The sequence below is a fragment of the Pelophylax lessonae genome (assembly GCF_965119305.1).
Source record: "Pelophylax lessonae genome assembly, chromosome: 7".
In the NCBI taxonomy this organism is placed as follows: domain Eukaryota; kingdom Metazoa; phylum Chordata; class Amphibia; order Anura; family Ranidae; genus Pelophylax; species Pelophylax lessonae.
This window is the reverse complement of record NC_138774.1, coordinates 200,779,778-200,795,059: the sequence shown is the minus strand read 5'-3', so window position 1 is coordinate 200,795,059 and position 15,282 is coordinate 200,779,778. Positions and strand designations below refer to the sequence as shown.

Sequence of the window (15,282 nt, the reverse complement as noted above, 5' to 3'; positions counted from 1 at the left end):
ATGGCTTTTTTTCAGCGGAAACGCGGGGGAACGCAGTTCCGGCACCTCCAGAACTGACTGTATGTAATAGTAAGGGGTGCTGGGGTGTGCTGCAGGGTCTATTGATGCTTGCTGTGAGGGGATCTACTCTAACTGGAGGGGATATATTTTAGCAAGGGAGTCTATTGTTGCTGGTGGGGGATCTATTGTTGCTGGGGATGGGTTTTATGTTGCTGGGGGGTCAGTTTTTGCTGGGAGAGATCTACTGTTGAAGGAGGGGTAGATTTGTGCTAGCTGTAGGGAGATCTGTTGTTGCTGCTGGGGTCTATTGTTTCCGGGGGGGGGGGTTGTGGTCCATTGTTAGGAGGATCTATTGTTGCTGGCTGCAGGGGATCTATTTTACTACGTTTCCCAAATTATATACAAAATTACTGATATTTGGTTCTGTATTGTCTAAAAGGGCAGTATTGGGAGGTGGGTAGATGATGGAATCAAGGAATGGTGGTAGGGGGTGGAACCAAGGAATGGTGCTCAGAGGTGGGTAGGAGGTGGAACCAAGGAATGGCGCTCGGAGGTGGAACCAAGGAATGGTGCTCGGAGGTTTGTAGGGCCAGAGAAAAGGAGTACCTCGGAAAGAGGGGAGTTCCTGCACCTATTGTCTGAGAAAAAAAGCCCTTATATATATATATATATATATATAATTTGTCCACATTTATAGAGGATATTATTTCATAACTCTCTGAATCCTAGGAACAAGCTGATCTAGAGAATGTATAATATGGTCCTGTGGAATCGGTTCTTTAAGCCGTGCATTTTCTGGCTGGAGCAGAAAGCTGAACATGCCCACTTGCTGAGGCCCTTTATAGTCATTATTATAATCATCACCAATATGAGCGGAGTGTTGAGGTGACACACTGGCAAGGCTTAAAGCTTTGAGAAAGATCCCCAAATCAGGCTTGGCACAACCAGCAGTCTCAGAAGTCAGCACAAAATCAAAATGTCTGTCTAAGTCACAGTTTCTTAAGATGTCCTCCAATCGGCGGTCAAAGTTGGAGATGACTGCCATCTTGAGGCCTAAGTCACTACAACCTTGGAGAGCTTTCCTGGCACCCGGTAACACCTCCCAGTACTTGTCAGTGCAGAAATCTTGATAGAGTTTTTCTGCCAAGGGCTGTACAGCCCTCTCGTCCTGGACACCAGAGAGGTGAAAGGTCTGAGAGACCACGTCCAGCCACCACTGGTGGGAAGTCATGCCTTGAGAAAGGCCGTAGTTGGGGAAGAGACGCCAATGACTTCGATAAACCTGTCGAAAAGAAGCCTCCAGCACAGAAGGATCTACCTGAAGCCCTATCCTCTTGGCTTCGGCCTGATATTGCTGTCCAACGGGAAGACGTAGGCGAAGTAATGTGTCTTTCACATCCCAGGTGAGAAGCCGGAGTTTCATCTTGGGTTCTGCAGAGTGAGAGAGGAGTTTATAGCCTAAAAACAGCTGAAAGGTATTTTTTAATTTTGTTAGCATGAGAAAGGGTTATGTTACTGTCAAGTTTTTACTGTTCTAAGTAACCCTACTGCTGACACAGGCAACAACAGAAGCCCGATTCTCACTCTTCCTATTCTGTTTAAAAAAAAAGAAAAAAAGTTTTATTTCTATCTATTCCAATAGTTAGCGGTTTTGCTTATTGACCACACATCTGAATAACACAGAAGTGATAGCATGGGCAGTGACAGGTACTCTGTACTGAGACATATGGGATCTATTAGACTCCAGATCTCCTCTCTGATCGGTTTGATCAGATGCTTGTTCAAGCCGGTAATGGGCTGTTTACATGAGACCAAAACTGGAAGTGATAAAATCCTCTTTGCTTCTGGTTTTTGATGCCACACAGTGGGAGGAACAACATAATTTCCTCCCACTGTGTCCCAGGAACTGCATGCCACCGGTCGCATCCTTACCGGGCTCCCTGATTGCACGTTAGAGCCTGGTAAGGGTGGTGGAGGGTGGGCCCTTCTTCAGCCGCCTGTAAAAATAATCTAGCTGTTTCTCAGTCGCTAGGATTACTTTTACATTGAAGGGAATCGCCAGCTCTATAAAAATGATACCGCGATCATTGCTGCAGCTGCCTGCCAACCCTTCCAATCCAGCGACATACCGATACGTTGCTGGTCGGCAAATGGTTTACAGGACTTCTGGGAGTGGAGAAACAAAAATGTTATCCTGTCACTTGATGTCCTCAGTTTTCCCACCTGAATGACGATGGGTATAAACTGAGAACACCATGTAAGGGGGATTACTGACTCATTCCATGAGGAGTTGTCACCACAGCATCTGAACATCATGTGAAAAATACAACTGGAGAGGGGCATCCGGAGGAAACAGGGCAGGAAGTACTGAGGGCCTGGAAGGGTGAGTCCGGAATTGGGCTTTAAAGGAAATCTTTTCTTGGGGTCAATTTCATTTTAGTTTTTTTTTTTTTAATTGTACTGTTTTTAGACATGTTTTAACTTTTCTTTCTTCTTTTTTCTGCATTTAACTGCACATCCATTGGTTAACCTGTTGGCAATCACCTGTGATTACAGACGCTGATTCCTGCTGTAGGAATCCACCGTCTGGACCTTTTAGGGCAAGTGAATGAGGCCTAAGTATTTGGATAGGTTGAACTCTTCCATTACCAAACATTACGGAGCAAGGAGTAGTGTAGAGGCTGTCGGGGGTGTATATGTTGATTATGCTTCTACTTTAACATTTATGCTGTTCCACACTCTGAACAGCTCTAATAAATGGCCAGACCATTGGTACACACTTTGTTAGTGCTTTATGTACATGGTAATTAAATGCACAAAGTGGAGAAATCCAGGACATTGTCTACGAGTGAATTTGTGTAGAACATAGAGATTAAGTGTTCATTACTACAGAATGGTTCACCTTTCAGCTGCAAGCCTGAACACCTTTGCTTGGCATGGCCTGGAAATACTGTTTGTACTCAAAACAATTTAGCAGAGGTCACTTGGCAAAGTGAATGACTTATTCACAATACTTAAGACATGATATGTGCCAGCTATTCAAACTTCTGATCTTTTTTAGCTCTTCTTTTATCAAAGGGTTAGAACATGTATACAGAAGCACATCTGAAGGATCTGAATACTTTCACTGAACTTATCATAACTGCACCCTTGAACCTTGTGCACAGTCTGTGTGGTCACTTTCCCGGGACCCGCAGCTACTGTGTACAACCACCCATTGAGATGAATTTGATGATGTGGTTGTACGAAGTCATGAGCCAGGTGTTGCAAACAGCATCTGCATGGATGTATACGTCTGCATACGGGGCATATGTGTTTGTGTGTACAGTTGCTTTAAGCAACTCTCTAAAGATACCTACATACAACTGGATCTTCCAATTCATCTCAATGGGTGGCTGTATGTAGTAGCTAAAAATAAATAAAAATTGGCGCAAAAAGAGGAGGAAAAATGGGACCCACAGGTTCCACACTAGGGACCTAGATGGCAAAGGAACTCAATGTAGGATAAAGGAAATCGATAGTCCATAAACATAAAGTCCATATATACAAGTCCATATATGATTATATACAAAGCACTCTGTAGGCTGCACTGATGACAAGTAGAAGAGAACTTGGAAACAGCTATAGGGAGAACACAGGCGCCACTCTAAGTGCAGTAAAAAGGATTTATTCACATAAAATCACATACATGGGTACTCACAAGGGAGCATGTAAATGAGCATGGGGATATCTGTTGTCATTCCGGTGCTGTGATCAGGATGGCTCAAGCGGTCACGATCCCCAGAGTGATTGCCGGTGACTACCGGCACTTCCTGGTGTCTGGAACGCACAGGGGCTCTCCCGCCGTCACTTCCGGATGTGACGTAATGGCGCAGGCGACGCGTTGTCAGAGCATGCGCTCCTTCCTCAGGCCTGGCAATCACTCTGGGGATCGTGACTGCTTGAGCCATCCTGATCACAGCACCGGAATGACGGACCCTTACACCAACGGATACCCCCATGCTCATTTACATGCTCCCTTGTGAGTACCCATGTATGTGATTTTATGCGAATAAATCCTTTTTACTGCACTTAGAGTGGCGCCTGTGTTCTCCCTACAGATGTATGTAGTAGCTGCAGATCCTGGTAAAGTGATTATGCAGACTCAACGCGCTATACGGCTGTATGCATGAGGCCTACCTTTTTGTTTGAGGACGATTCTTCAGCTTGAGACTGCAGTAGATAAACTCACCTACAGAAAGCTGACCAATCTTCTAATCTTATTGGTGTCTTAGGTCCACCCCAGCATATAAAGAAAGGTGATCGGAGCAGCATTAGGGCTTCTTTACACCTATGTTTTGGGGTAACCCACAGTAAATCCCTCTGATTTACTGTGTGGTAATGCACAGCACTCTGTGTGGGGCATTGCTGTGCCATTGATTCCAAATGGCATCCAAATACACAAGTGCAGCAGGGGCTGCCTGACCCCTGCATTGTGTTGCATTATACTAAAAACTTGCTGTAAGTTTGGCCTTTCCTATCCTCGGAAAGGTTGCAAGGCTATTCTAAGTTATTGGGCTGCCATAACGCAAAGCACATTGTTGGGTGACACAATGGCACCTAACACTGAGGTGTAAAAGGGGCATTAAAAAAAAAAAAACACTGCTTTGCCCTGCAGGTTCACATTAAGCTGCATGTGTGCCCTGTGTTGGTATGTAACCCCAGAAGCCTTGCCTGAATCACAGATATCCCCAACCACATGTTGAACATTTTACAACAATAGTATAAGTACAAGTAATGCCATTTTAGCTGCAATTAAAGTGGTTGTAAGCGTAAACATTTTTTACCTTAACGCATTCCTTGAATTAAATTGGTTGTAAAGGCTGAAGGTTTTTCTTTTACCTTCATGCATTCTATGCATAAAAGTAAAAAACCTTCTGTGTGCTGCTCCCCCCTACAGCCCCCCCTAATACTCACCTGAACCCCCTCTTGATTCAGCGATGTGCATGAGAGCCTCAGCTGTCAATTACAGCCAGTGAGCCAATGAGGGGAGAGCATGGGGTGGGGGCCGAGGCACGGCTTTTTGTGTCATGGACACATAGAGCAGGGTTTGGGAGCGAGCACGCACCAGTGTCCTTATAGCAAGCGGCTTGCTATTGGGGGCACTGGTCAAATGGGAGGAGCCAGGAGCACCCGCGTGGGACCCGAAAAGAAGAGGATCGGGCTGCTTTGTGCAAAATTACTGCACAGGACAGGTAAGTATGACGTGTTTGTTATTTATTTAAAAAAGCCAAACCCTGAATAACACTTTAAGGTAAAAAATATTTAGTCCTCATTGGATCCAGTGCTGTGCACCTCTGCAGCTCTTCTCTCCCCTCACTTCCGGGTCTTACTGGCTTTGCTGATGTAGTGGAAGCCATTGGCTCTTGCTGCTGCCAATCAAAGCCAGTGATGAAGAGGCGAGGCTGAGTTCCGCTGTCTGTGTCAATAGACACAGACAGTGAGGCTAGGGTGTGAAGCCACACAAGTGCCCCCATAGAAAGAGGGGGACCTGAGAAGAGCAGGTAAGTAGAATATGTTTGTATTAAAAAAAAAAAGCATTTACAATCACTTTAATGAGGTTTAGAAACATAAAGAAAAAGCTATATGGTTTCCATGGGAAACAATTAAATTTTTTTTAACCACTTGCCGACCAGCCGCCTTAGTTTTTCAGCAGCAGGTCGGCTCTATTACGCGAAACGACGTACCTGTAAGTTGCTTTGTGTAATAGACAGAGGGGGCGTGCACATGCATATATTGGCCAGAGAGGGAGCCAATCAGTGGCTCCGACGTACGCGGCTACCCTCGATAGCTCTCCATGGAGACAGAATGGTGGTCTGTCTATCTAAACAAGGCAGACCGCTGTTCTGTCACAGATGAACACAGAGATCCTGTTGTCCTACTATTTAGGAACACAGGTCTCTGTGCTTATCTATTGAGTACTTCCCCTACACAGTTAGAAAGCACTCCCTAGGAGCACACTTAACCCTTTGATCGCTACTGGTGTTAACCCCTTTCCTGCCAGTGTCATTATTACAGTAACAGTGCATATTTTTAGCACCGATTACTGTAGTAATGCTATTGGTCCCCTCAAAAGTGTCAGTTACCGCAATGGTACTACACTGCATTGTCGCAGTCGCGCTAAAAATCGCTGATGGCCGCCATTACTAGTAAAAAAAAATTACGTACATCTATCCCCTAGTTTGAAGACGCAATAACTTTTGCACAAACCAATCAATATACACTTACTGGGATTTATTTTACCAAAAATATGTGGCAGAAAACACATTGGTCTAAATTGATGAAAAAAATTGATTTTGTTTATTTGGATAGGTTTTATAGCAGAAATTAAAAAATATTGTTTGTTTTTTCAAAATTGTCGCTCTTTGTTTATAGCGCATAAAACAAAAACCGCAGAGATGATCAAATACCACCAAAAGAAAGCTCTATTTGTGGGGAAAAAAAGGACATCAATTTTATTTGGGTACAGCGTCGCACGACCGCGCAATTGTCAGTTAAAGTAACGCAGTGCTGGATCTCAAAAAATGGCCTAGTCATTATGGGGGGTAAAACCTGCCGGTTAAAGAGGAAGTAAAATCATGTACCGTTTAGGAGATATTTACCTTACATGCAGCCAGTGACGTCACTGGCGCATGCGCTCTGAAGGACCGGCCGCTCGTGCCGTTCCTTCAGAGTCCCGTGCCGTGACTGTCGGCTCTCGCGCACGTGCGCGAGAGTGACGTCACCGCGGCTCCGGCCAATCAGATGGCCGGATGCCGGGATCCCGGAAGACGGGCGACTGGACATGTCGCCCGTCATAGGAGGTGAGTGAGCGGCACGGCGGGGGCTCGTTCTAAGGTAAGTATTGCATAATGAGCTAGTATGCGATGCATATTAGCTCATTATGTCTTTCTCTTGCAGGGTGAAAAAAAAAAAAAAAATATGTATGCGAGTTTACAACCTCTTTAAAGTTAAAGTGTGCCTATAGCCAAAACGTTTTTTTTTTTCCTTTTGGATAGGGAAGCATTAAAACCCTCTGCAAGGTTATTTTGCGGTCTTTGTATTATTGGCAAAAGTTCTCTTTACTTCCTGTCCTAGAGATGCGACAGGATGTTGTTGGAAAAACTCCAAAATTGAAGGGAATTACCCTCTGAAGCCCTGTTCACACCGCAGCTTTTTTGCAGCTTGATCCTAGGTACACAATTCTGCATTGTTGCGGCCCACATTTGCGCAGGCACAGCCGCCCATTCATTAGCATGCACATTTTTCAAAACACGGCCCGCAGGAAAATTTTTAATTACTTGGTCATGCAGCACTGTACCCATATGAAATTTGTATCTTTTTGGAAGAGTAGAGAGCTCTCTTTTGGTAGTATAATGTTGTCCCTGCAAGCAAAAACAGGCCTAGCACAAATCTAGGCACAGCACTCTCTCATAAGTGTGAAAATTAAATGGAATAAATAGTGCCAGGCAATATAAAGTGCTCACAATGGGGTAAGTATGCAAATGTGCCATAATAATAGATCCAGTGATTATCAAAAGATGTGTACAATATACTTAAAGCGGTTGTAAACCCTAAAAAATAAAAAAAAATAAAAACCTGCAAGACAAAGGCATAATGGGCTAGTATGCATCGCATACTAGCTCATTATGTGTAACTTACCTTAGAACGAAGCCCCGACACGGACCCCCGGACATCGCTGCGGGCGCTGCCATGATCCCTCGCCGTCTCTTCCGGGTTCGGCGCGGTGATTGCCCGGAAGAGACGGCTCCGGCGCGATAATTGGCCGGAGCCGCGATGACGTCACTCCCGCGCGGGAGTGATTTTTCCGGCAAGCTCCCGGCAAATTAATTGAAGGTCCCCCCGGACCTTCAGAGCGCATGCGCCGCTCGCGCGAGTGGCTGCATGCACTGTAAATATCTCCTAAACCATGCCGGTTTAGGAGATATTATTTGTACCTACAGCTAAGCCGTATTATAGGCTTACCTGTAGGTAAAAGTGGCAAAAAGCGGGATACTACCGCTTTAAATAAATACAAAAGTGCATATGTGTTCCACAATACAGTGAATATAAAACAATGTGAAAACCATATTGTAAACAATATACCCCATTGTGAGCACTTTATATTGCACGGCACTATTCATTCCATTTCTTTTGGTAGTATTTAACCACTGGGTTTTTTATTTTTTTACTAAACAAATGAAAAAAGACCAAACATTTTGAAATAAAAACCCATTTTTCTTTGCTTCTGTTTTAAAATTTTGCTAACAAGTAATTTGTCTCCTTCAGTGGCGGTTCACATTTGTGCGATCACAGAGATCGCATGTAATTCGGAGCGCACTGCTCCTAAAATGACATGCGATGTCTGTGCGGTGCAAAATCAGCCATACAGTTTGTATGGCTGAATTCGCACCGCAATCGCACTGAAACACGCACATGACCCTTTTTTTGGTCAGCAGCAGAATCGGATCGCATGGTGGTTCACACTAGTTCGATCCGATTCTTTGCGAACTCTCAGATCACACTGCGATATGTGATCTGATCTGGGGGTGTCGTTAACAAATGTGAACCGGCACTCACTGATGTGCACTGATTGGGCTGCACTGATAACCAGGGCATTGATGATTAGTGCCCTGATTATCAGGGTAAATGTCTGCTGTCAAAGGAGAGCCGGTGTTCTATCGAAAAGTGCAGATCGTCGGAAATTGCCTCCGATGATCCGTGCCTGCACAGTACGTAACGTCATTACAGCTGATCAGCTGGCATGACATCAACACTGCGCATGCACAGATCGTCAGAGGCATTATCCTACCATTTGCAAAGCGTGGAGGGAGAATCTAATTGTCAGATTCTGCCTTGCTCTCTCTGCGCAAGCGTGAGACTTGAGTGACGTCATAGGCGGAGTCACAGGCAGAATACTATTGTTGTTGGCTGGATTTGGGTGTGCTGCAGGGTCTGCCCTGCAACACACCCAAACCTGCCTGTCACGTGATTGGTCATTTATCACACATGAGCAGATAGCCAGCCAGAATCTGACGATTGCATTCTCCCTTCAGCGCTTTTCTGGTCGTCGGATAATGCCTCCGACAATCTGCACTATTTGATAGAACATCGGTTATCGGCTTTCCTTTCCTCACACCCTGACAATGCTGAAAAAAGGAAATGCAGATAACCAGCATTTGTTTACATGGGATCAGCTGTGATTGGACACAGCTAATCACATGGTAAAGAGCCAATGCCATTGGCTCTTTACTCTGATCTGTAATGCGCTGTGCCCAAGGGACAAGGCTTGCCCCTGATTGCTGCACTGTACTCCCCCAGTGGGGCGCACAAGTGGAGTGACCGGGAGAACGTCATACCACATCCACCAGAAAGGAGGAGCGTCCTGGCGGGCCATCAATCTACTTCAGTAGTAATGAAGTCAAAATTTGAGAAACTACTGACAGGCCGAGTTTTTATGACAGAAGAGACTCCAGTAATCACTTCTGCCATATATGCTTCCCCCAACCTGTCACCAGTAATAAAATCTGAGCAGTACATGCCCAGCTCAGACCACAACTACAGAACCCACTCTGTGCTGTGACAAAGTGACGTTATTGTGGCCTGGCCATTCACATGGCCAGAGAGAGCAAACCCAGGAGGACAGGGGCAATGATGGAAGCAGCCGGGACCAGCAGGAGCTGTGACAGCGTAGCGCTGGAGGCCTTCATTTGACAGGTAAGTCTATCATGATGTGCTAATATGTGCCGCATACTAGTCCATTATGGCATGAATCTCCTGGGGGCACATTTAAATTATATATATATATATATATATATATATATATATATATAAAAAAGTGGCGTTAAATACAGATTTAACCACTTGCCGGCCGTGCTATAGCCGAATGACGGCTGCACCGTGACACTACTGATCACAGATTAGGGTAAAGAGCCAATTAGCAGCTCTTTACCACGTGATCAGCTGTGTCCAATCACAGCTGATCACGAATGTAAATAGAAGCTGGTTATTGCCAGTAATCAGTGCAGTCCAATCTGTGCCCACCAGTGCTGCCAATCAGTGCCTCCTCCTCGGTGTTCCCTATCAGTGCAGCCTCATGAGCGAAGGAGAAATATTATCTGTTTCCAAAATTTTACAACAAACTATGAAAAATTTTTTTTTCAACATTTTTGTTTTTTTTTAGCAAAAAATATAAAACCCAGTGATGATTAAATACCACCAAAATAGAGTTCTATTTGTGTGGGAAAAAAAAAAATGATAAAAATGTAGTTTGGGTACAATGTAGAATGGCCATGCAATTGTCACTGAAAGTGGGACAGTACTGAAAATTGGCCTGGGCAGGAAGGGGGTAAAAGTGCCCAGTAGGCAAGTGGTTAAAGATGAACTTCACCCACCATTCTTTTTTTATCCTTGCTTACTTTTTCTCTGGGTTGCCCTTAATAAACATACTGACAGTCCTAATCCAGCATTGCTCTGCAGTAAATCGCCGCTTGTGGTCCCTCTCTGCCATCTGGGAGGTGGCTGCCCCTTCCTGGTTTGTGCTTCCATCCCCCCCATTACATACCATGGTGCATGTGCTGTAGTTTACCACAAAGCTTTCTGGCACCTGTGATGTCACTAGCCCAGATAGCCTGTCAGTCCAGTCATTCACACCCAGGTTTTCCAAAACAAGTATTAAAAATGAAATGTGTGAGGGGGCAGGAGAATAACGATGAGTAGTGGGTGAGGAGGGCCTAGGATTGCCGCCTCATCCCTTTAATCCAGGACACATATGAATTTTACATATTCTGAGGCTGATATTATGCACATAAGGCACTGACCACCCACCGTCGATTTACATCAGTCCTTTGACGCTAAACACTGGGGTTATGGCAGCAGGTAGCTACCATAACCCCAGTATTTTTGGAAACGGTGGGCGATCGGCTTTCAGGTAAGGGTGGTCCCAACGGCGGATTCGCAGCGGGATCACCCTTACAGTGCGGTGGAAGAGGTGCCCCCGCTGCGTCCTGCGGACCCGCCGGGAGCAGGGAAAACGATCCGGTCCCAGATCCTCTTAGACAGGAAGTCGAGTGATGGCAAGATGGCCCTCACTCGACTCTATGGTCTTGAAGGACTGGAACGACGTCAAACATTGTTGCCTAGTAACCGGTTTAAAGAGCCTTTTTTTTTTTTTAGTGTAGATGTGAGGTCTGAGGTCTTTTTGACACCAGATCTCACAATAAAGAGGACCTGTCATGCCTATTTCTATTACAAGGAATGTTTACATTCCTTGTAATAGTAATAAAAATGGTCAAATTTTTATTTTTGTTTTTAAAAACTGTGTAAAAATAAAAAATATTAAATAAAATAGGAAAAAAATAAATAAATGAAAGCGCCCTGTCCCCGTTAGCTCAGGCGCAGTAGCGAACGCATACGCAAGTCACCACACATGTGAGGTATCGCCGCAATAGAGCGAGAGCAATAATTTGAGCCCTAGACCTCCTCTGTAACTCTTAGCTGGTAACCTGCAGAAATTTTTAAAGTTTTGCCTATGGGATTTTTAAGCACCAAAGTCTGTCGTCATTCCGCGACCGTGAAGCATGACATGTTGGGTATCTATTTACTCGGTGTAACATTATCTTTCACATTATGGAAAAAAAAAAAATGGGCTAACATTACTGTTTTCTTATTTTTGAATTCAAAAATTGAAATTTTTGCACAAATACGGCGTGATGAAAAATATTGCAATTATCTCAATTTTATTCTCTAGGGTCTCTGCTAAACAAAAATACAGAATGTTTGGGGGTTCTGTTTTCTAGCAAAAAAAAAAATGATTTTAGCTTGTAAACACCAATTGTCAAAAATAGGCCTGGTCTTAAAGTGGTTAATCAGCAACAGAACCTGTGTAATTATTGTGTGTCCTAGTTTAACCACTTGCCGACCGCCGCACGACTATCTACGGCGGCGGTCAGCCCCTCACAGGCAAAGTGACGTAGGTCTACGTCGCTCGCCTGTGAGGGTTTAGGGAGCGAGCGCGCGCCGCCGGAGGCGCGCTCCCGCTCCCGCGTGGTCACGGACCCCCCCGCGCGTGTGACCGGCGGACCCGATCGCCGCCGGCCACTCTGCGATCGGCGGGGGAGAGGGAGAAAGTCAGGCAGCTTGTGTAAACAAGCTGCCTGTCATTCTCCTCTCTGTATGAGAGCTGATCACATGGATCTACTATGTAGATCCATTGATCACTCTGCATACAGTTGAAGCCACAGCCAATCACAGTTAGAATCACGCCCCTAGGGACACACACAGCCCCTCCCTCTCAAATAAAGTTAACCCCTTCACTACCAGTGTATTTTTACAGTAACAGTGCATATATATAGCACTGATTACTGTAGAAATGTCACTGGTAACCCCAAAAGTGTCAAAAATGTCAGTCAAGGGTCCGATCTTTCCGCCGCAATGTCGCAGTACCGCAAAAAAAATTGCAGATCGCCGCCATTACGCGTTAAAAAAAAAAACAACAAAAATGACAAAAATCTTTCCCTTTGTTAGTAAACGCAATAACTTTTGCGCAAACCAATCAAAATACGCTTTTTGCGATTTTTTTTACCAAACATAGGTAGCATAAAACAAATTGGCCGAAAATATTAAAAAATTTTGATTTTTACATTTTTTTTGGGGGAATTTCATATAAAAAAAAGGGAAAAATATTGCTATTTTTGCAAAATTTACGCTCTTTTTTTGTTTATAGCGCGTGATCAAAAAATCGCACAGGTGATCAAATACCGCCAAAAGAAAGCTCTGTTTGTGGGAAAAAAAGGACGCCAAATTCGTTTAGGTACAGCCTCGCACGACCGCGCAATTGTCCGTTAAAGTCACGCAGTGCCGAATCGCAAAATACCCTCTGGTCGTTTAGCAGCCAAATCCTCCGGGGCTTAAGTGGTTAAAGGGATGAGGTGGCACCCCAAGGTCTGCCTAGAGATCAGCCTAACCTACAGGCTGTGCGCCACCTAGAGGGCTTCCTGAACACCATGCACAGCTCAATCAGCCGTTGTAATCAATCACATACCTAGCTAGTGCAGAACTTTAGAATTCTGTACATGCAGAGAATCGTATTGCAGTGTACACATAAACAATTATCAATAAAGCTATTGACAAAATAATCCCCATACACTACACTACACACAGAGCTCTGATCACATGACCTCTCTGCTCCCCAACTTCTCACTTACCGGAAATAGGAACGAGGAGGTGTGAGGAATTCCTTCTGGTATAATCTTCCCTCGGCTCAGGAAACAAGAGGAGGAGAGAAAGGTTCCGCCCTTTACTGTGTGATATAACAGGTTCAGGATTAGACCTAGTTCCCTCATGTAGTTTTCCTGGATAGTCTGCCATTTACATATAAACAACTTTTACACTCAAATTACACCTCTAATTAATTTTAATTTGTTTAGTTTGATAGGTAGAATATACAATCTCAACTTCATTAAAAAAAATTACACAGACTTGCCAGACATGCCTTGTAATGCTAAGGCCTCATTTATACTTGTGATTGGGGTGCAATTAGGGTTGCCAGCTCATCCCTTTAAACCAGGACACCCATTAATTACACAGGTTCTGTGGCTGATTAAAGTGGTAATTAAACTCACTTAGTGCCTGATGTAGATTTTATTAGCCTCAGAACCTGTGTGATTAATATGGGTCCTGGTTTAAAGGGATGAGGTGGCATGTCAACGTGCGGCTGAGCCATGTTTTTACCACCTCAACGCCCCCCTTCATGCTGCAAAGGCAGCAGAGAGGGAAGTATATATGCCACCTCCACCATGCATCACATCACAACCTCAATGAGAATTATTGCTTGCTGAACATGAGCCATAAAACCGAATGGGGGGCGGCCTGCAATCCTGTGTGATGCATGCAGTTGTAGTGCACTAGGACATGGTTCAAGCAGGCAGTGAGGAGGTACGACAACTACTCACCACCTGTCAGATGCTCTCCGAAAAGCCATCTGAAATTAAAGTGGGAGTAAACTCCCATTCATAATTTTTACCTATAGGTAGGCCTATAATAAGACTTACCTAAAGGTACTGTAAATATCTTCTAAACAGGCACCATTTAGGAGATATTTACTGTACATGAAGACGATGACTTCACTGGCGCATGCGCTCTAAAAGAACCCGGGCCGTTCCTTCAGAATTCTGTGGCTCCTGTGCACATGTGCTGGAGTGACGTGATTGCGGCTCCGGCCAGTCACAGAGCCAGAGACTGTGAACCCGGAAGACGGGTGAAGATGAAAGCCCTGTCCATGGAGACAGCTGGCTGCTGTAAGGATTCGTTCTAAGGTAAGTTTCACATGATGTGCTAGTATGGGATGTATACTAGCACATTATAACTTTGCCTTGCAGGTTAAAAAATTGCAGGTGGTTTGCTACCGCTTCTAGGCCCCTTTCACACTATCCGTAAGTCGGACGGACTCCGTTTATCTCAGCGGTGGATCGATCTGCCAATCCCTGCAGAGCAGGAGGATGACAGCTGTTCTCCGCACTGTGTGCGGAGACACAGCTGTCAGTTCCCCATGCATTTCTATGGGGGAATCGGATGGGAATGGACCGTCGGTCCGTTCTCATCCGATCCCATCCGAAAAAAAATAGGGTTTCCATCCGTCCAGATTTGACGGATCGGATGTCAGCAGACATAGGGATGCATGTGGGGACCGTTCAGATCCGCCAAAAAAACGAACAGGCGGATCTGAACGGTCCGCCTGTGTGAAAGGGGCCTAATGCCTCGTACACACGCAACGATTATCGGCCGACCGATCGGTCAACTTTTGTCCAGTGTTGTTGTGTTGGTTGAAATGTGCCTAGACTGCACATGAATGATCTCGGCCAACAAAAATCTACTTCAGAAGTGATGTCATGTGCTGGTTTACTTTCGTGTGTTTTTTCTTCTCTGAGCATGCCCAGTCTTGCTCATCAGATTTTTGTCTGCCGAAATCTGTACTGACTGACGGAAAATCGGCCGTTATGTTGACGGCCAACAAAAATGTTATAGCATGCACACCAGATTTACAAGCCGAAAATCGGCCGATCGGACGTTGGCCGAAAATTCACGGCCAACAATCGTTGCGTGTGTACGAGGCATAAGTCTGGTACACACCACCCGGAGGGCTGAATGGAAAAAAAACTGTCAGCTTTGGTCAGAGCTGCTGTACTAATGAGCTAACGTTAGTACAGCGATCTCCCCCACTGAGCTGTTGTGTTCTGACAGGGGACCTCCAGAACATTCCAGTCA

The 15,282-nt window shown here is 45.0% G+C and overlaps 1 protein-coding gene across 1 annotated transcript; it reads right to left on the bottom strand.

The window, feature by feature from the left end:
* Nucleotides 1-692: 692 nt before the first annotated feature.
* On the bottom strand, nucleotides 693-13,361 carry HDHD3 (haloacid dehalogenase like hydrolase domain containing 3; the record flags this gene model as incomplete). The annotated part of the gene is given in 3 exon segments (XM_082262659.1): nucleotides 693-1,431; nucleotides 13,224-13,326; nucleotides 13,329-13,361. Coding segments are annotated over 3 exon segments (864 nt in total). The 3' UTR covers nucleotides 693-703.
* Nucleotides 13,362-15,282: the final 1,921 nt, after the last annotated feature.